General features: G+C 37.1%; 1 protein-coding gene across 8 annotated transcripts in view; it reads left to right on the plus strand.

Annotated features, from left to right (window-relative positions):
- RBMS3 (RNA binding motif single stranded interacting protein 3) overlaps positions 1 to 22,098 on the plus strand; it is a 708,718-nt gene that overhangs the window by 188,641 nt on the left and 497,979 nt on the right. For all 8 annotated transcript variants that reach the window (XM_015544414.2, XM_015544418.2, XM_015544420.2 and 5 more), the window contains exon 3: positions 12,058 to 12,116. In XM_015544414.2, coding sequence (XP_015399900.1) covers positions 12,058 to 12,116 — 59 coding nt within the window. The remainder of the gene's footprint in view (positions 1 to 12,057; positions 12,117 to 22,098) is intronic.

Here is a 22,098-nt window from a genome sequence, read left to right on the forward strand (position 1 = left end):
AGATTCCTATTATCTACCCATGAGTAACTCAGCCTCGATATCAGGACAGGATGAGTTACAGTGTAGAACAATACAATGCATTTTGTATTTTTGTCATCAACACAATTGCTGATAGAGTGCACTGGCTAATATGGATATGCTCAATGTCTGTTGGATTATAACCAAAATTGAAATTATCTGTTTGGGGAAGAGAGAATAGGCATAAGAAAGATGTCACACAAGTTACGATGAGGAGGGTGAGGGTAGTGACACAGAAAATCTAAGAGGGAATTAGAATGAAGCTAAGTGACGATGGCAGGATTGGGAATTACTACTTTAATAGCAATCAGCACCATCACAAAATTTCTCTGAGACCCTGATTACATTCTTTGGTACCAGGGGATACCGTGGAAACCAAGAGTGTGCTCTCAACAGCTCAACTCCACTGCTTCTGAAATATGGCCCTCAAAATGGTTACATATGCTGCACATCTGATACGGTTTTCTCTTATACTATTGAGGGCATAGATAATGCCAGAATTTTCAGAATCTGTGGTTCGATATCTTTCCCAAACAGCAAAATTTTGCTGTGATGCTATTTTTCATTGTGCATTCAGTTGATACTAGATTCACAGTCCTACTAGAACATTCTACATGCTGTGAAGTCACAAGCTTCTTTAAGGAATAGGTTTCTTTGGAAATGAGTTTTAACAACCAATGATGAATGTCCAGCTATACTATTTCCAGTGAATGTGGGTCGTTCTTCCGCCATTCAGGGGACTAATCATGTCCAACATCTGCAAAAGACTTAAAAATCTTTTTGTGGCCCTTTGGCGGGCCAGAGGACCGACTTGTATCCAGGCTTGTTCATTATGTATTGATGACAGTGCGATATCAAGGAAAGAGTAAGGGTTTTATAGCCAAATGCACCTGAATTTAAATGTAATCAGTATAATTCAATAGCTGTGTTTGCTTGAGCAAGTAGCTTAATACATCTACCTTCTCTTTTCATCTTCAAAAAATCAGAATACTAATATTGACTTCTTAGGTAGTTGTGAGAATTCGGAATAAAATAGCTAATATATTCTGTGTAGTGGCTGGCATGTGGCAGGTGCTCAACTGATGGTAGAAACATATGTGTTTGTGTATAAGTGTAGTCCCATCATTCATTGGTGTTTCTGATGTAGAAAAACACTGGCAGGTCCGTAAAAGTGACTTAAAAATCAACAGATTTTTCAGAGAGGATCATTATGCATCAAGCTCTACACTGGGTATTTTGAAGACGATCAGAGAAGCCTGACCCCTGAAAAATCAAGGTCTGGTTAAAGAGACAATCTCATAGAGAACAAGAAGATTATGTCACACAACAGTAAAATAATAGTAATAATAAATAATGGTGGAGATGATGATGATGATGATGATGATGATGATGATGATGATGTGATTATATACTGGCTGTGAGCACAACTATTCAGATTGGGAAAAACAGCCAGTAGACCAGAAAGTCAGAACGTGCAGTTTACCCTTGAAGGGCCTATGTTATCCAGAGAGAGGAGAGGCTGGAAGACATTGGTGCCAACATCACAAAGTGACGGTCTTCAGGTTCAAGTCTATCTACAAGAGCGGTTCTATTTGGCTTTCACATTGTTTCTACAAAAATGCTGAGACTTAAACTTTGAAAAATTTTGCTAGAAAATCCAGGTTTCTTTCAAAAAAAATCAGGAAGCTTAGCAGCATCAGGATCATACTCCTTCATGGTAACAATGGCTGCAGATGAAAAACAGATGCTCCTTCATCCTGGGCTGGAGATCTCCAGTTCTCTGTAATCTCTACCCTGTGAACAGTTTGCTACCTCGCTTGCTTCTTCCCTAGAAATGTTTTCAGAGTAGGGAGAAAACAGAATATGTTGTGTCATTTGAGATGACCATTTAACACCCAACGGGGAAAATCAAATGGCTCTAATTGGAGAGTCTCTGCTGAGGTTTCAGTGGTAAGACATTCAAATTCTTGTGCCTGATTGCACACAATTCCAGAGAAGCTGGATTGGAAACTCTGAGGTTGGGGCCCAGAGTTATAAGAAGCCATACAGACTATTCTGATGCATGCTATTTTTGAGAATTACCAGTGTAGCATATACTGTAGCACCAAAATACAAGTAGGCTGAGGGGTAAGCATGAGGTACACCCACTTTTAGGAACCTGGAGTGGGAGAAGGAGAAAGTGAAGAAGGTCAATCAAGGGATAACTGTCTGCAAGAAAGGAAGATAAGAACCAAGTCAATGTAATGCATTGGACCCAAGAAACGAATATTTCAAGAGGAAGGTATTTAAGAGGGCTAAATTATATCCGCCCCTCCCCCACAAAAAAGCTAAATGATAGTGAGAGGTCAAGGATGATGATAACAGTAATTTTATTTATTAAGAAGTTACTAGTTAATTTTTAAAGTTCTGTCTCAGTAGATAAAAGCCAGTATTTAGGAGTGAAGTAAAAAAAAAAAAAATTAGATAATTAACAGAAAGAGGTAGCATGAGCAGAGCAATCATTTCAGAAAAGTCTGGCAAGAAATGCAAAGAGAGAAACCTGATTATAGCCTGTATGTAGAAGGAGAGGATCTGCAAATGTTCAAGGGAAGGCAGAGGGGAAAGAGCCTTGGCTCTGGAAGAAGGTTAAGTTTCAGATAAACATAGGTGATATATAGGGAAACAGGCCAGAGAAAGGTGTGGCAGGGATGAATGGGAGTTGGAGGAGAGAACAGGAGGAGTGAGGCTATCTTGAGAGAGGATAGGAAGCACTGGAACTGAGAGACAGCAGACTGAAGTATTGGCAGACTGTGTGCTCTGACATCAGGCTGCCTGGGATTTGATTCTGCTTTTGCTGCTTCCTAGTCATGTGACCTTGGAGAAGTTACTTAGGTGTCTCCGTCTCTGTGTCCTCATCTATAAACCATAGGTAGTGGTAGAGTCTATCTCATGAGGCTGTCGTGATGATTGACAAGAGTGGATATATCTAAAGAGCTCAGAACAGGGGCTGACCCATTGAAGGTGCTACAGAAATGAGTGTCAACCAGATAGAACACATCAGGATGAAAATCAGAGAGGTTTTATTTATTTATTTATTTATTTATTTATTTATATTTATTTAATTTATTTATTTAAAAAAATTTTTTTAACGTTTATTTATTTTTGAGACAGAGAGAGACAGAGCATGAGCAGGGGAGGGGCAGAGAGAGAGAGAGACACAGAATCTGAAACAGGCTCCAGGCTCCCAGCTGTCAGCACAGAGCCCGATGCGGGGCTCGAACTCACGGACCGCGAGATCATGACCTGAGCCGAAGTCTGACGCCCAACCGACTGAGCCACCCAGGTGCCCCAAGAGAGGTTTTAAAGGGGAACGCCCAAATTCCTGACAAGACGGCTTTTGTTCTGATAAAGGAGGTATTTAAAATCTCAAATCTAAAAACCACGTAGAGAAGACCTTGCGACTTGGATTGAGTTCTTGAAGACAAAATAGCACAAGGAGTGGAGTACTGTTCACAGTCAACTGCACATGAACAAACTAGGAGCTAACAGCAGTGACAAGCAGGGAATGCCAAGGTTAAGGGGTGGTAGACTAAGTACAGTGGTGGGAAGGTTAGAAGGCAAAGCCTTTGAGGAGGTAATGGAGGCAGCATTGACACGGTTGGGACTGGAGTGTGGGTGAAGCAAGTCATTAGGTATTGCCAGAAGGAGAATGAGCAAGTGAAGAAGAAATTGTGAATTGACTCAGAATATAAATGACAAGCCATGTGAATGCTAACACATGTGCTTCCTAAGGGGGGCTTCAGCAAGCATTTAACCTGACCATGTTGGCTTTATCAAAGAGTCAAGAGAGAGTATCCAAGGGGCACCTGGATGGCTCGGTCAGTACAGCATGTGACTCTTGATTACAGGGTCCTGAATTTGTGCCCCACATGTGGCATAGAGTTCCCTTGAATCAACAACAAAAGCGCACAAAACACCCAGAGAGATGTTATCCAAGTTATCGTTTTTATGCTATACAGTAAGTATGTAGGTAACAAAGCAGAAAGCAGGATTTAGTAAGGGAACAGAAGGAATGTCAACATGCACACCTTGTACTAGGAATGTTAATACTACTTTATTTCATCTTTACAGTCACTATTAAAAGCAGATATTAGTGATTGTGTTATACAGATCAGGAAAACTGAGGGGCAGAACCACTGAGCAATTTTTTCCACATCATATGGGTGGTGGAGTTCATATTCAAGTCCGTATTAATTAGACAAAAGCCCATTGTCTTTCCACATTAGCAGACCAAATGTTAAAGGATGTTAAACATTCTGAAATGTGCTATGATCGGTTGCAGAAAGTACCCAAAAGATGTCATTTCCATCCTGCTTGCATGGAAACCACTTTTTCACAAGTTTTCACCAAGAAGGTAGGGTATATACCCTAAATATTTAATGTAAATATGTTATCTGAAGCATTGCGCAAGAGTTACTAACTCTAAGAACCAGGAGCTTAATGATTTTGTTTTGTTTTATTTTAGAATTTGAAAGTATTCATTGTTGGTCTGGTATATCTTTTCTGGGTTTACAACCATTTGTAATTAATGAGCAAAAGCACTAAACAGTTCTAATCATTATCTGCCAGTTCTCTTACTAAATTAGCACTGTAATTCAATCAAACTACTGATTAGCCACTAGTTATTTTAGGTGAAGGAAGAGAGTTAACATAGACATTTCCTATGTGTTTTCTTTGGACCTTCTTTCTAAAAAGTACCTGAAAAAATTCCAAATATGTGTGTGTGTGTGTGTGTGTGTGTGTGTATTATATGTATGTATACATGTGTATATATACATATATATGTATTATACGTATATATACATGTGTGTATATATATATTACATATATATATGTATATAAGCAAAAACTCTGAAAAAATTTTGTTCTGTCTTTTAAACATGGGCTATCATTTTATCAAAAGCAAATGTTTGCAGTTTTGAAAGTCGTTTTCCATGTCTGCAGAAAGCTCCCTTAGTCTCTGGAGTCTTGCAGAGAATAAACCACACGTGCTTTGCTGTTAGTGTGCCATTCTCTTGAAGTGGTGGTTTTCAAAAGACTGTCTAGTTGTATTGGCGTCACCTGGCGTCACCTGGGATTGTTAGAAATGCAGATTCTTTAGACCCATCTTGTACCTACTGAATCAGTGTTTTGGGGAGTAGTGCCAGCAGTGTCTGTGTTAATAAGCCCTCCAAGAAACTCTGGTGCATGTTAACCTTCCTTTAGGACCATTGTGTTAGAGTCAGTCAGATTGTAAATGTAGTGTTGTAGCCATAGAATTTTGGTGAAACTGTTTGTAGTGTGAAAATAGTAATTTACTAAATAATACACTGATGTAGAAATTAAAACTCTTTTTTAGAATTGCTTTTATTATCCCTAAAAAGTATAAAAAGCTTGATTGCCAAAGCATTGCCCTTTCTTTACACACTTCCTCCTTTGAGAAGTTTTCTTCAGTTTTCCCAGCTAGGAAGTCTTATTTTGTGTTCTTTGTAATGTGTTATTCTCAAGTTATTAGTTAATAAATGACGTTTTAGTTTGCACAATGGACTTGTGAAATCTCCTTGGTATAGATCCATGATTCAAGCAGGAATTTTATTATCTCTGGGTTGGGGAAGGGAGGGGAGGAGAAGAATGCCCAGACTACAAGGCCAAGAACCGGGTTCTAGATTATTAGTTCCCTGCACTAGCTGATGCTGGGATACTTCTTGGCCTCTGTTATCCACACCTATGTTGGGTGACAAAGAGTTTGGAAGTGTTAGGGCTTGGAGGGACCAACTACAAAATCATTGAGCAAAGGTTTTTGAAGGAGTAGAGTGGTCTAAATATTCTCATTTCAATCCGTTTCCAAAGCTTTCCAGGGTTTGGAGAAGACATTATTATATAAATTTTCTGGGGCTACAGTAACAAAATACTACACACTGCGTGGCTTAAACGACAGAAATTTGTTTTCTCAGTTCTGGAAGTGAAAAGTAGGAGATCCAGATGTTGGTGGGTTGTTTCTTTCAAGGCTCTCTCCTTTGGCTTACCAATGGCCATCTTTTCCCTTTGTCCTCACGTGGTCTCCCCTTTGTGCCTATCTTTGTCCTAATCTCTGAGGATACCAGTCATAGGATACCCAAATGACTTTGCTTTGCCTTAATTATATCTTTAAAGGCTCTCTGTCTAAATACGGGTTACATTCTGTGGTACTGGGGGTTAAGACTTCAACACATGAGTTTTGAGGGGACATAGTTCAGCCTAACTCAGTTATTGCTGGCATTGGCCTCTCGATGGTAGATTGAACTTTCTAAGACTTCAGAATATTATTGAGTTGTGGACTTCTTTTGTAGATGAGACCTGGTTGACGTGGCCCATCAAATGCATAGCCCCACCACATTCCTCCTGGATCCCTAAAGCCATAGATATACTCCATTAGCATCCCTAAATACCAAATAATGAATGAACCATCAAGAAATAGACAAACAGCCACATTTTCTGAAAGGATAATGTTTCATCCATTAAATAAATGCAGTACCTTTTTCGAGTCTGGTATCAATACAGAAGGCATGTGAAAAATGAGTTAGCTGGGAGTTAATTGACTGTGGAGACTCTATTTTCAGTCTTTGCCTGTATTTTTTTGAATTAATATACACAGTGGGTGATTCAGCAAAAGGATTTAAAAATAAATTCTTTATAGAAAGATCCCACCAATTTGATGTCTTCATAATGCACGAAGAGTAGACCCATAATAGCTCTATTTTCTTTTCAACTTTGGAAAATAAAAAATGCTATTAGTTCAAATTAGGGTTGCCTGTGGAATAATCAAGTGTATCAACAAATAGTTTGACCCAAATGCTGTTTAAGAATAAGAGTGGATGCCAGAAAGAATTGAGTATTCTTTAAAAAATTAAATGTAAAACTTGAGTTGACAAGCTATAGTAAAAGTGAGTTAATAGATAACACATACATAAATACATAACACTCAGTTATGAATACATAAAATACAATCAGTGGACAGTTACTGTGGAATGACTGCTGTTTTACAGAGTCCTCTTAGAATAGAAAGAACATGTTCCTTGGGACATGGCTGGATTTGGAGAATGTGTGGGCACTCCCGATACCTGTTGAATATGCAGATATTATTGTATGGAGTCACATATCTTATGTCCAAAAGCATCCTAGCACCGTGAATTAGGGGCTTCACACATTGGCCAAGAGAAGACACTGAATGTGCTCACTTCGTTTATGTGCTTCCCTCAAGAAGTTGAACCCCCTGGAGGAAGTTGACTGTGGATAATCTTGTATCTCTTCTAGCTGTATGAAATGAAAGCATGGGAAAATGGATCGGATTTGTCTGAAAGCTTCTGGAGCCAGAAGGCACATGGTGTCAGTGCTCAGCTGTCTATTTCCAGGCATCTTCTTGAAATAGCCTCTTTCTAGAGATATAATTCCTTTATATTTTAAAATATAATTTATATTTAAAAAATAACTTAATTTTACAAATTACAATTTTTATAATAATTCTAGGTAAATAATATTTTTCTCTGTATACCAGATTCTGCTTTCTACTCAGGGATGTCATAAAGAAAGACTTTATGAATACTAACAGTCTTCTCTAAACCCAAAGAAGAGGAAGAGTAAATAAATGAAATAATTTACTTTTGGAAATACCTTTTGCCGCAGATGTAGGTCTTTTTCTTCAGAGTGTGTAAAAATGTATCATTAGTCTATACAGCAGTTTTTACTGTAGTCCATTAGTTACTTTGACAAAAGATCAGGAAGAAAAGTTGAATAGAATTCTTCACAGGTATAGTACATTGGTGGCTTTTCTGTTTACGGTGGTTTGGGTCTTAAAAAAAAATGTCTACACTTTATTTACCTCCATCAGATGTTGACTTTGCAGAGCATGGAGAATACAGCAGCAGTCATGCGGAAAGTACCTGTTTGTCATCGTGAGAGTTCAAACACGAACTGGAACCAATGGCCCATTAAATACCTTCTCTTGTTGTTTAAAGCATATCCCAGCTTTGTGAAATAATTGTTCATGCAGAATACTGTAACTGAGCCAAGGAATTACATTCCTTTAGCTCTATTCAGGTTAGTGGCTGAGTCAGATATGCTCAGTTGTGTCCTATTGTTTCGAGATTTGGCACTATTGAAAGCCTCGCCTGGAGCGTAATTAGGAATAGGGAAATCAAGAAATAGCGTAATTTGCTTTTTGATGTGTATGTGTGTGTGTGAGTGAGTGACTTTGCGTTTACAGTAATATTATAATGCATACTGGGACATAAAATTTCGTTTTAGGAAAATGTTGCTTTAGGGGTGCCAGGGCGGCTCATTCGGTTAAGCGTCTGACTTCGTCATGACTCAAGTCATGATCTCGCAGTTCATGAGTTCAAGCCCCACAAGGGTTCTGTGCTGACAGCTCAGAGCCTGGAGCCCGCTTCAGATTCTGTGTCTCCCTCTCTCTCTGCCCCTCCCCTGCTGACACACACTCTCTCAAAAATAAACATTAAATTTTTTTTTTAATACTCACAGATGCTTTCCATGAGAAATAATTTCTTTTTCTTCTCCTTCTTGGTTGTAAAAAAAGATAGCTGTTTTTTTTTTTTTTTTTTTTTTTTTTTTTTACATATTCTACATTTAATGAAGGAAAAGAAAGACATCCAAGTAATATTGTTATACTAGGACAGTGTGCACACCATAGGCTAAAAGTCCCATTGGGAGATGTAATTCACTATGAGATACAGTAATTTTTAATTTCCTTTTTAAAAGAGAGAGCTAAATTTTAATTTGGAAGATACTTTATATATAAAATTTTCAGGAGTAGCTTTAGAAACCAATTAAGAAGTATTTTTGTCTTAAGGGTTTGTGTGCCTGATGTGAGATGGTTATAAATGTTCTAAATTCTTTTTCTTCCTCTGGTTTTTACTTCTTCCATACTGTATTAATGGTGCTTTGTGTGGAAACAAAGTTTCAGCAAATGTTCCCTTTCTTCTCCCTTTTTGTTTTCTACACAAAGATACGTGTAATCTTGCAAATGTTTGCTTGCCCGAATAGCCTAAGCTTAGCGAGCATTACTGTCATTAGTAGGTGCAGTTATAGATACCTTGAACCCTTGTGGACTGAAAGACAGTTCAAATATGACACTATTTTACTGGTTATTTTCCCAAAAGAGAAATTCTTGCACTGAAATACAACTTGAAGGAGAGACTGTGTTGGTTGGTGGTTGGGGGTTGGGGGGAGGGTGGTCGGTTGGGAGATGAGGAGTTTTGGAGGAAGCGGGCTCGCATAATAATAGGCGTGGGGTGCCTGGGTGACTCAGTCAGTTAAGTACCTGACTCTTGATCTCAGCTCAGGTCACGATCTCATGGTTTGTGAGATCGAGCCCCGAGTCGGGCTCTGCGCAGACGGTGTGGAGCCTGCTTGGGATTCTTTCTTTCCCTCTCTGCACTTCACTTGCTTTCTTTCTCTCTCTTTCTCTTTCTCTCTCAAAATAAATAAATAAACTTTAAAAAACATAATAGACTTGAAGTAATAGACATTTCAGGAATACATACCAAACACACAAAAGCTTTAAACCTGTAGGGGTATTTGTATGGTTAAGTACAGTGAGAACACAGTAATGTCATCCCTAACGTTAAAAATAACAATATAAAGGGTAAATGTAAATTACCTTTTTAGTAAATAATTTTACCTGCCAAATTTCTTAGTGTAAGATTTTGACAGTCTACGTAGTAATGTTTTAAGCTGTCATTTGGGACAGAATTTTAACCCCTTCCATTTCTTATCAACATCAGAGAATGCCAAGGACTAGAGACATTTTTATGTAGCAGATAACAGGGAGGAAATAATTGCAAGAAAAGCTAATATTTAATGAGTACTTATCCTGTGCCAGCCACTGTTATCCTTATTTAAGTAAACCTTACCTAACCCTGAAAACAACCCTAGATACTATTGTAATCATTTTATATATTTATACGTAGATGTACGTAATTTTACATAATAGTCTAAATGAATGTTTAAATAAATGGATTTATAGAATTATAGAGAAATGATACAAAGCACACCTAAGGCTTACTTAGCCAATCAGATATACCCAGGCTGGACTGAGATGTGAGCCTTGGCGGTTTGTCGCCACAACATATTAACCACTATTGCCTTGGAGTCTAATACCCGGATTCTGAAAAACATGAAGGTTGATTAAACTAGAAAAGTCGATATATGTAGCTTCTCTGTTTTGGAGGCAGATGATATAATAGTTAAGCACTGTACCCATTTTAAGAATCCCATATTCAGTTCCCTCCCTTTCACAAATTATGTGATTTTGATCAAATTACTGATTTTGTAGACTATACTTTCTATATCTACCAAATAGTAGTAGATACTCTCAGCCATGCTGTCTTTGATTTAGTTAACTATAGAGTTATAGTTGTAATGGTGTAGAAAATGCAGTGGTAGCTGAAATGTCAGGATTATGATGACAGAATCTATTCAGTTCATTATTGGACAGCTTCATGCCAGTCTGGCTGACTTTAACCACAAGCATGGAAGTGACTGGTGGGAATTATCTCAGACCCCTTCATCTAAGTATATTCTAGTTCCTAGTTCATATATATTCCTAGTTCTAGTTCATAATAGGAACTAGAATATACTTAGAGATATTCTAAGAGCTGAGATAATATACTGTTAATAGGTTGGCTCCTATTGGAATGATTTTCAAAGCTATCAGCGGTATTGCTTTCATAATGAAATTAATTCTGTAAATTTCTAGAGGACCCTCAATTCATCCTTGGTCAAAACATCTGGGGGAAAGAAAAGAGGCAAAGACATTTCTAGTACAATGACATTATCAACACTAGAATATTAATAAATAACCACCAAAATACTGCAAAGAGTTAATGACCTAATAAGAGGGGATTATAAATGCAAAAGAAACAGTGGTGAGGGGGAACCTAGTTTATTACTCCATGGGATATTTACTATTTGTCATATATTCTCACACTTGCTTAGGAACACAGAATTACAAGAAAACTTGCCAAATATTTTGTGACATGGCTGAAATCTTGAACATGAAAATGAGTAGTTAGTAAACTTGTTGCTTAAATTTGCATTATAATTTCTCCATGTTAGTATGATTGTTGACAAGCATCCTTCATAGAATCCTAAAGAAAGACAGGCTTTTAGAAGCCATCTTCTTTGGTTCTATCATTTATGCCTCAGGAAACAGGCTTAAAGAGATTGAATTTCATTCTCCATATTAACCACCTTTTAAAAAACGAAACCTAAACTAGGTCTTCTGCAAGAGATGATAGGATAATGGATATGCTTATATGTATTTCTGGTAGAAACTTCATTGTTGTATGAAGTACCATTGGATTACCTGTATCATTCATTTGTTTATAGCAAACATTTATTGAGCTCCTATTACATATGGTGGCAGGTATTGAGAATTCAAAATTCAGTCTTTAATCTCAACTCACACTATATATTTTTAGTAACAAAAAAAAAAATCCTATTTATCTTAGGAGCACTGCTAGAAACTCTTAATCTTTCAATTTAACCCTCTCCCAAATCCTGAAAGGGAAGTATTACAATTCTCATTTTTACAGATGAAAAAAAAAACAAAAAACAGTTTGGAGAAGTTGTGTTAAACTGCTCAGTGTTACAACGCTAGGTGAGTGCCAGAGCTGGATGTAAGCCCTGTTCAAGCTGGGGCCAAGGTCTGTGCTTTTCTGCAGCAATCCACAGTGTGATTTACTTTGATCACAATCACATACAACCCCCTTTCAGGCACCTATGACAGGCTGACAGGTTTATTTTTGAAGGCTTAACCCAGTGATTACGTAGGGAAGCACATTCTCAAGTTATAAAGGAGAACTGGTGAAAAGTGATCATCCAGGTGTGAAATGGGAGTACAGTGCTTGTTTTCTTGGTTTATTCCTGCTCAATTGTGTGTGCACCGACGTCCTTTAAGGTATTTTAAGCGTCTTCATTGGGCTATAATAACGTGGAATTTCTCTCTCTCTCTCTCTTTGTCAGGTATGGAAAAATTGTATCCACAAAGGCAATTCTGGACAAAAACACAAATCAGTGCAAAGGTATGTGTAAGGGCATCTATACCCTGGGCTCTTGCCTAGCCTGTTCCATCGATGTCTCCTTTAAGGCAGAAGTCCAGATACCAGCTGCGCAATGATCACGATGTACAGAATATGGCAAACCTCTTTAATAATGCCAAGGCTTTGATGAGTTGTATTTCTAGCAACATTGTTCATTAATTTTTTTCATTAACAAACAAAATGAAAATCACAAATCAGAACAAGTATCAAATTGCTTCAGCGTAAAACTAAATCACCTCTTAACAACTTGGGGTTGTCTGATTTGAATGATATCATCAGTGATGCAAATTGATTTCCTATATAAAAATGAGGAACTCTGGGGAGAACTTCCCCATGCAAAGCACGTTTTAATTTATCTGTTCCTTAAAGCTTTAGTGACACTGGTTGACTAGGAATGAATTCACTGATGGGCCCATTGTGTCTAAGCTTCTGCTGTCAGCGTCTCTCGGGATCTGAGTTGGTATCTTATTAAGGCTTTTCTTCCCCCCTGCAAACATTTCTGAAGTTATTTGACTATATCTGTGACTCATGTCTCCTCATGTCTGGGAATCCCATACTCTTTCATGAGTTGCATTTTATATTATTTGTGAAATCTGTATGGTCTCTCTCGCATGACTCAGTTCTTACTAGGAAATTGGAATGCTTCTTGTAACATATGTTATTTGTTGTTCCTGTAATCCAGTCTTTCTTATAATACCAGAAGTATGGTAGAGCCACGATCATTCTAAACACTGCCCCTATTTCACATACAGATATAATGTGCATATGTTTTAGGAATAGGCACTCATACACTGAAGGTATTTCCCAGCCTATCTGGGTGACAGTATTCAGGTTCTATTCAGCAATTAAAAAGCAAACAAACAAACAGCATTCCACGTCTCCCGTAAAGTCACAAATGTGCTAGGTGCTTAGGTACTACAAGACAAAAAATAATAAGATATAGTTTCTGTCATCTAATAGTTCAATTTGAAAAGGAAACCAAAAAGAAAACGAAGAAACGAATCGTAACATACTTATTAGAGTGAGCGTATCAGCCTAAAGTAACTGAAAGTATAACAGAGGTATCTGTAATGGAGATATACATAAAAAACTGTGAGAGAAGGAGGTGGAGATTCCTTTTGGGGGAATAAAGTTTATAAAGGCAAGTCAGAATGGATGGGCATGGGAAAGGTCTGTGTTTGAGAGAAAGAGTTTCAGAATGTAATTGAGCAGACCCATAACTAGAATGGAAACTCCTAACACCCCTATCCACATTTTCTTGTAACTACTTATTTAATTCTTTTTCCCTCATTCTCTGTCTCTTCCTCCAAGGAAACTTAAACTCAATGAAGACAGGACCTGTGTAATCTAGAAAGCTTATCTTCAAAGTGAGGTGCTGTAGAGCAATGCTAAACTCTCAACTGGGGATGCTAGAAGGAAATGTTAGAATATGTCTCTCTTTGTTTTTCTATCAACTTTCTCTGTGTGGTGTAGAACATATTAGTTAATTTTACAAATGCATATGTTTTACACATATAAATATGTAAATTTTGGGTTTGCTGATACAAAATATTTTTATTCATTGTGATATGCATTTAAAAAGTAGTTTGGGGACTCCTGGTCTCATAATAAGCACTAATAAATACAGAAGGAGATGAAGGAGGGAGGGAAGTAGGGAGGGAAAGAGGGAGGGAAGTAGGGAGGAAAAGGGGAGAGAAAGGAAGGAAGGAAGAGGGGGACCATGGAACCACCTGGGAAGATCATTTAATAAAAGGGCAGCTAAAGATGACTTCATGGGAGGGCAGAGGGCTATTAGACCTTTTGCCTTGAGGGTGGTGTGAAAAAGGTGGAGTTAATATATGGTCATTATACATAATATGGATAGAAGTCTCCAGTTGCCTTTTCTGGCCTCAGCATTTGGAGTCTGTGGGTTAACAGTAGGGATTCTGAATTACAACCTTCATCAAGCACGTGGAGGTGGGTATCCTAAAAGTTAAGCACTCATGGTCAGAAAGATACTACTGTCACTTTCATGTTTAAGGAAAAATACTATTTTAATGGTATTCTGAGTCCTATTTAGAGTATTCCTTTCTGGCCCTTGAAATGGTCACCCGGACAAACTACATGCAGTTGGGAAGAGGCAGCAATTATATTTATGGAAAATTATTTATAGTTGTTAATGATAACGTGGGAGAACATTTCTGAGGTTGGGAGGAAGATGTGACGTCGTTGAGCAGTTCAGAGAACTGAATAAATGAGACGTTGAAACAACCATCTAAATATTTATTGAAATCGCCAAGAATTGAAGCAGGCATAGTTTTGGGGAAAGTAAACCAGAAGGTGTGAGCAATGATACTGGGCATCTGTAGACCATAGTGAAAATGAAGATTCACTGGTTATAAAATTTTGTGATGAAGGATTCTAAACTGGAGATGTAGGTAGGAGGGAAACCAGATGGCCATAGGAGCAAGGAGGACTCCTCACTATAGTCCACTGGGAGAAGAGGTATTAGAAGGAAAAAGAAAAGTCGAGAGGGCTACAAAGGAACAGTGTCCTCAGGGTGAGTTAGGAAACAATTGGGAGCGTGCAAATGAAAGTAATGATAGCTTATATGCACTCAGGAAGCTGAGATCATTTCACGCAGGCCATCCAGTGCTGCTTCCTGTGTGCCTGGTTCACCCGTCTTCACTGGTATCATCTGAAATTGGTAGAGTCTTTTTTTTTTTTAATTTTTTTTTTTAACGTTTATTTATTTTTGAGACAGAGAGAGACAGAGCATGAATGGGGGAGGGTCAGAGAGAGGGAGACACAGAATCTGAAACAGGCTCCAGGCTCTGAGCTGTCAGCACAGAGCCCGACGCGGGGCTCGAACCCACGGACCGCGAGATCATGACCTGAGCCGAAGTCGGACGCTTAACTGACTGAGCCACCCTGGCGCCCCGGTAGAGTCTTTTTTAAAAAGTCAGTGTTGAAAGAACAATAAAGGGAATATTATTGATACTAGTAATTACAAGGAGACTGTTGTCCCACATATTGTATTCAAACAGATTTTTAAAGAATGTATAAATATGCACGTGCTTGGCCCTCTTTCATTCTCTATCTTGGGACAAATATAGGCAACCTCCCAATTCTAGCTTATGGAGCACATACAACTGATCCAAGCATTACAATGATAGGAAAGAAGACTTAAACTATGTCAGATTATGAACATATTGATTATAGGAAGTTACATGAATATGGAGGAATACAAAATAATGTGTAAAATAAATATGGAGCTAAGTAAATATTTGAGACCTAAGTATTCCTTATCTTTATGTCTGTGGGGAAGCCAGGGCCTGCTTTGAACACCGCCTCTCCCCTTAGTAGCTGTGCCACCTGTGGTAAATGACTCAACTTTGCTGGGTGCCTCAATTCCCCATCTATAAAATGATGATAATAATAGGGCCTGAGTTGATGATTAAATGAGGTATACATGGATAGCACTCAACAATACCTGGTGTCAGCTGTGGTATGAAATACTAGAAATAGTAAAAAAAAAAAAAAAATGTCTTAAGGTGGTGGGAATATGGGTGATAGATTATTATTTTATGTTTCTCCAAATTTGTTGCCTTTTCAGGCAAAACAAACAAAACAAACAAAAAACAACTCTTGGAAACAATGATCTGGTTTCAGTTATATATATTTGATAGTTCTTTTTGTGAATTACTAGTAGCCTACGATTATATGTTTCTTTGTTTTTTGTAAAATAATGTCAGATAATAATAGCAATGGATTGGGAGAGAATGCTATCGTTTTTGTTTTTGTTTTTGTTTTTGTTTTTGTTTTTCATAATGGGCAGAAATTGAGTTCTTCTTGACCATGGCTTTCTCAAGGAAGGAGATGGAAAGGATGAGGTGGCTTTTTCAAACAAAATCACTAACAGCATGGAGCTTGTCATTAGAGAATGCAAATTGGATTTGGTCTTCTCTGAGACACTTCCTTCCGAATCATTTGCAACTTTGCCTCCAGACTAAGGCTATGCAATTAAAACCAAATATTAGGAAGACAGGATTTATTTATTTTTGCTTTTAAAGATATGATATGAGTTCAATTTTTCACGAGCTGTTACACAAGCAGCATATTTACATGCAAGTTAGTATTTAGTGGGGTGTGAGGAAGTAAATGCCCCAGTCTCCTTGGAGATGAAAAGAAAAAGCATCCAAATGAACCTTGATGTATTAGCCCAATGTTAGATGCTTACCCTATCTTAGTATCTGAAAGAAAGGCTTTTGTTCCCTACTTGTATCCTACTCACACCCTGAAGTTACAAAACAGTAGGCAGGCCCAGAGAATCGTGCTTACTCTCTATTCCAGAAGGGGTCAAGGAGAACCCTTTCAACATAACCTCTCGTTTTCAAGATTGTTCTTTCTTGGGTGGTGGCTGTGGCAGCTTTCATTCTGTAAAATATGGCAACATAAAACGCAACAGTCACCGTCAGGCCAAAATGACCAGAAATTGCTGAACAAAGCAGGCAACAGCTCCAGATGGAGAGTAATGAAAAGCAGACCACAGTTCATTCAGATACTCAAATGCAAGGACCAAATAAGAGCTATTGTACAAGTCACAGAGATTTGCGGAGCTTTGTTTGTTTGTTTATTTGTTTGTTTGTTTTTCTGTTTTCCTCCCTGTGTTTCCCTCCGAGTCAAGTATATTTGCTAATTTAAAAAGTCAGGGAAAATTAAATGAAGGAAGCCATTGAAAACATGGTGTAAATCTTCAATGAATTTACTTGTCTCTGCCTTTTCCTGCTTTTTAAGTTTGGTTTCCTCTGAACCCCTCCCCACACCATTTTTCTGACAGGCTATGTGTTCAGAGCAGAGGGAATGAGTAATGGATATTCCATAGAAAGTTTCCAGGCCTAATAGCCATAGGATATAAGTGTAGTTAGCCTGTGCCAAGCACACCAACTTCTAAGAGTTTGAAATACTCCCTTCTGCCTTTGTTGTCACAAGCTGGTTGAATTATGTTTATGGAAGCTTATGTTGCCTTTAACATTTCATTGGGCCCTTAAAATCAAAGTTGAAGACAAGTATCTAAAAGTTCTGAACTCACCCATGGAGGACATCATTCATTCTTTATTAAATGGAATCATAAATTGTTATTTTTTGTGTAAGAAAAATAATTCTGCATGCTCTGCTAATTTTATAGAGAGGGATAGAACCGTCTTAAATGGTTTCAAGGAGGGGTGTGAATGAATCCATTTGGCAGTTCGAGATTCATGGCTGTGTTACACATTAAAAAAAACACATTTCTATGTAACTAATAAGTATAAGGCCATATTCTTGGACAGATTTGGAAATATTCAATTTATTTATCATTTACTTATTCACTGACAGGGAGTTTTTACATAGCAAGTGAGGGAAGTATGGATTTCTGTATTAAATCCGATGAAGCTGGAGAAAGGAGGAGATATTATATAGTGTCATATTTTTGTGCAAAGTCATTGTAGGGTATGAGGCGGCCTCTGCCTATGGACATGCACCTGGGTAGAAGGTATATGTGTAAGTGGAACTATTTGCTTTCCAGAAAATAGCATACCTACCCTGGGCTTGTCCACATAGAAACAAACAAATAAAGGAAGAAACTAAACACTATGGAAAACCTCATTTCTAGTACCTGTTATCTCCACAAATCAGTGCAAACTAAAATAAATGTTCTGTGAAATTTATGAGACTAAGGAATTACATTTTGAGAGGAATAGGCACCTCCCCTAGGTGGGCTCACAGTCTACTGAGCAGGAAGCCCATGAAGCAAAATGACTTGAAAAACACATTTATTCAATTTTCAAATAATAGGATTAGGTTACAAAAAAAAAAAAAAAAAGACAAAATCAGCTGTATTTAGACAACTGAATTTCCCTTTGGAAAATGAAATGTGTGATATTTCCCTGAGCTGCTTTTGTGACGTTTAATTTATTCCAGTATTAATTTTACTACCAATCACAGGTAATCTATATATAAACATATATTGGTATTGACAATATATATAAACATTCATTTGGTATTGATGGTGACTTTTATTTTCATTTCAGAAAAGGTTGGTTTGTGTAGAAACTTTACTAACTTCAGTCAGTACCTCAAGTTTACTTAGAATCACCCTGTAGGTACGTTTTACATGACATTTTCGTCCTGGACCTCTTTTGAGAAAATCCTCATTTTTATAGTGTTACAGCCATAGTTTGGAAAGAATAACTTCTTTGAAGGTAAATGGTCTCCATTTGTTGTCTCTAGCTCATGTAGACAACAAAAGTAAAGATGTTTTCTCCTATTAAAAATAATCCTTCCAATCCTGTCATTTTCAATTCAACAGGTTAAATATTTTAGAGAGTTCTTTATTATTATTATTATTATTATTATTATTATTATTATTGTTATTCTGTGTAAGAAGTCTTTGAAATAATGTAAAGAAAAATATATATTTATCTTATATTTGGGAGTCATACAACTACACGTTTCTTCAAAGGTCTTTTATAGCTATCTATTTACTCAGCATTTGCTTGTAATCACTGTTAATATACATAGTAGGCAAAAGTAAAACTACCCACAGATACTAGATACAGTGGGTAATCCTGCTGTTTTAAGTATAAAATTATTTTTGGCAGCATTTAATACTATAACCTACTTTCCTAATTTTTTGCACATGCAGAAATGACATTATTGGCAAAAAAAAAAAAAGTAACATTTTTTGTGAAGTTTAAAATGGCTTCAATGTAAAATGGTGCAGTCCTATTGCTTCCTCCCATAGCCTGAACATGACTTTTACTAATCCATACTTTTTAACTTAACAGAAATCCTTTTGTTCAGATATTCTATTTGCTTTCCTGCTTCTGTGTTTCATTCCCTATGTTTAGAAATCGACTTTTGTTAATAACGTAAAATACTCTCTCTTTTTTTTTTACCTCTGCTAGTCTGTGTCAGTTATTTCTTCCTCAGTTAACCTTCTCAAGAAGTCCTCAGCAGACTCTTTCCCTCCTACTTAAACACTTTACAATACTATCACCTCCAAGCAAAGTCTGGAGTCAAAGATCTTATGCAATCTAATCACTCTTGTTTTTACAATTATAGTCTAGATTATAAAACTCCTCAGGGTTCTCACAGGACTTATTTTCTGTTGCTAAGTTATTGAGGAAATAGTACAGTTCAGAGTAGTTACTTAGATTCCAGAGACTTTCTCTTTGAGAGCCTTTGATGTTGCATCAATGGAAAGAATAAACATGGAGGGGTATATGTTCTATAGTTCTGAAAGAAAAAAAAAACAGGGGTACCAAAGGCATACCCATACACAAATTTCCTAGAGTTACTCTTTAAAATTAAGCATTTTAACTGAGAATATTTATTTTGTGAGGTGGAATTATCCCTTATTTGAATTTCTGTTTTCATTCAATGATTTCCTAAGGATATGGAAAATAAAAAATGGTAATATATTTTAAATAATGTGCAAAATATAATCTATAATGGAAAATATATGTGTTTGTCCAGTTTATTAAAATAAATGTAAGCCTGTAATACCGTATAAATAAATATAGGATTTCAAAATACGTAGGTCTTCCAAAAGAAACCCCACTTAGTTCTTGAGGGATTTTCCAAATGAGGTATATACTGAGAAAATCTCCAAGTAGTAATTTTAGTTCTCATGGACAAGTTACATAACATTTCTAAACATCCGTTTCCTCAGTTGTCAAATGAAGTTACCTTACAATGAAAAAAGTATTTTTCACAGTTATGGGGAACCATGTTTGTAATGGATCTGGTACATCAGGTAAGTTTTCTTGTGGCCTTGGACTTGGATTTCTTCTCATTGAACCATACTGTCCAGAGCTGCTACATATCTTACATAATTTAATGCCATTCTGAGTACCTTTAAAATGTTCAAGGAATGTGTATTTTGTGAATTAACACATATTATTGAGCCTGGCTTTGTTCATAGCAGAAAGTGTAAGTACTTAAAGGATGTTTCTTTCATACATTTTGGTAGTGGCTATATGATAGTCCTTAGGATTTTTCAAGGCCTACAAACCGTATGTCTTTGAGGACAAACACATTCTGACACAGTAGCAGGTGGTGGAATTCATTCTGAGTTGAATAGGTCCTGAAAAAAAACCCTGAAAAAAATAGGTTCTTTATTTACCCTTTGTTATGTTGTTCACTCCATCATGTTACAAGTTCAGAGGTAAAGAAAAAGAAAGCCTAAAGATTCTTGCTTTCTTAGTTTTGAAGTCACAGTGAAGGCATATTTAATTTAGGGTAAGGTTAATCATCATCTGACTTGGTCCTTGTCACTGTTCTTATTGACTCATTGGTTATTCATGTTGCTATTAAAATAGCTATTTTTTCTCTCTCCTTTAGTAAAGAAATGAGAACCCTGGGGTATGAAAGAGAAAAACTTATGCATATGGCTAAAAAAAAATCCTAAAACTCTAAAAACGCAAATTGAATTTGAAAGATGAATGTATCATTTATTACGGTTCTGCGAGTGGCTCTAAGTCAGCTCAAATGTCTCTTTATCTGTAAAATGTTGGTGATACAATGTCTCTACTTCATAGGATCATTTTAAACACTGGCGTCTTTTCCTCCCGTGCTGTGGAATGAGGGAAAAGGCCGGGTCTGCGTTTAATTTGAACTACTTCTCTTAGGAAAAGGGCAGCTCATTTTAATTACTAGACACCCAGGTAGACCTATTGGCCATTCAGCTTACGTCAGCCCTTTGGAAGAAACCTGTGTTCACGAAGCATCTTTGGAATACCTCCCTATGATACTGACAAAGATACAGTTTCTCTCAAGAAGAAATAATAAGATGTTGCTGATATCACAGCTGTTTACATTCTCAGGGCTTGTCCACTACGTGAAAAGCAGGAGCTGAAACAAAAGATCTGAGGGAAGCAATGTTAAAGAACATACTGAGCTTTGGGCTTAAGGATGATGTGGAAAATAACCACATTTGAGACTGTACTGAAGTCGCGTGATAAAATTCCAAGAGAAACACACTCTGAGGCACCTTGGAATTTATGTCTTTGGGGTACTTCTATTACAATAGATAAGTGAAGTGGAAAGTATACCTTATCATTGAAGGAATGAATGAAAGGAAAAATGTTTTTCTCAAAAAGGGAATTTTGTGAGGTGAATTTAGAGGCTTTTTAAAACAATACTATTAAAAAGTTTCTCAAGGGATTTCATGAGGTATTTTTGAGTGACAAGGGGTTAAGGATCGGAAAATCTTTAATTTCATATATCACATTTAAAGAAATTATGGCTAATTCTGTATATTTTCATTAAAAACAGATGATGAAATCGCTACTGATTTGACTAGAGGAAACTTTTTCAATTTTATTTATTATTATTTTTTTAAATATTAATTTTTGAGATGCGGGAGGGGCAGAGAGAGAGGGAGACCAAGGATTCAAAGTGGGCTCTGTGCTGACAGCAGAGAGCCTGACCCCGGGCTCAAACTCATGAATCGTGAGATCAGGAGCTGAGCCAAAGTTAGACGCTTAACTGACTGAGCCATCCAGGTGCCCTTAATTTTATTTTTCAAAATAAAAAGTGTATATATTCATTTGACACTATGATGATTTGACCTATATGTAGTAAACCAATTACTATGTCAAGCTAATTAACATATCATCTCCTCACATAGTAATTTTGTGTGTGTGTGAAGAGATCACCTGAAGTCTACTTACAAATTTTCCAATATTCAGTACTGTATTAACTATGATCATTATGCTGTACATTAGATCTCTAGACACATTCTTCCTACACAGCAGCTGCTTTGTACCCTTAGACAAACATCTCCCATTTCCCCCAATGTTTTGTCTCTGATAATCGCTCTCTGCCCCTAAATATTTGGCGTTTTTAGATTCCTCATACAAGTGAGATCATTGTTTTCTTTGCTTTTTCTTTGTGTGGCTAGCTTATTTCATTCAGCATAATGTCCTCCAGATTCATCTAT

Source organism: Panthera tigris, chromosome C2 (assembly GCF_018350195.1).
Source record: "Panthera tigris isolate Pti1 chromosome C2, P.tigris_Pti1_mat1.1, whole genome shotgun sequence".
Taxonomy (NCBI): domain Eukaryota; kingdom Metazoa; phylum Chordata; class Mammalia; order Carnivora; family Felidae; genus Panthera; species Panthera tigris.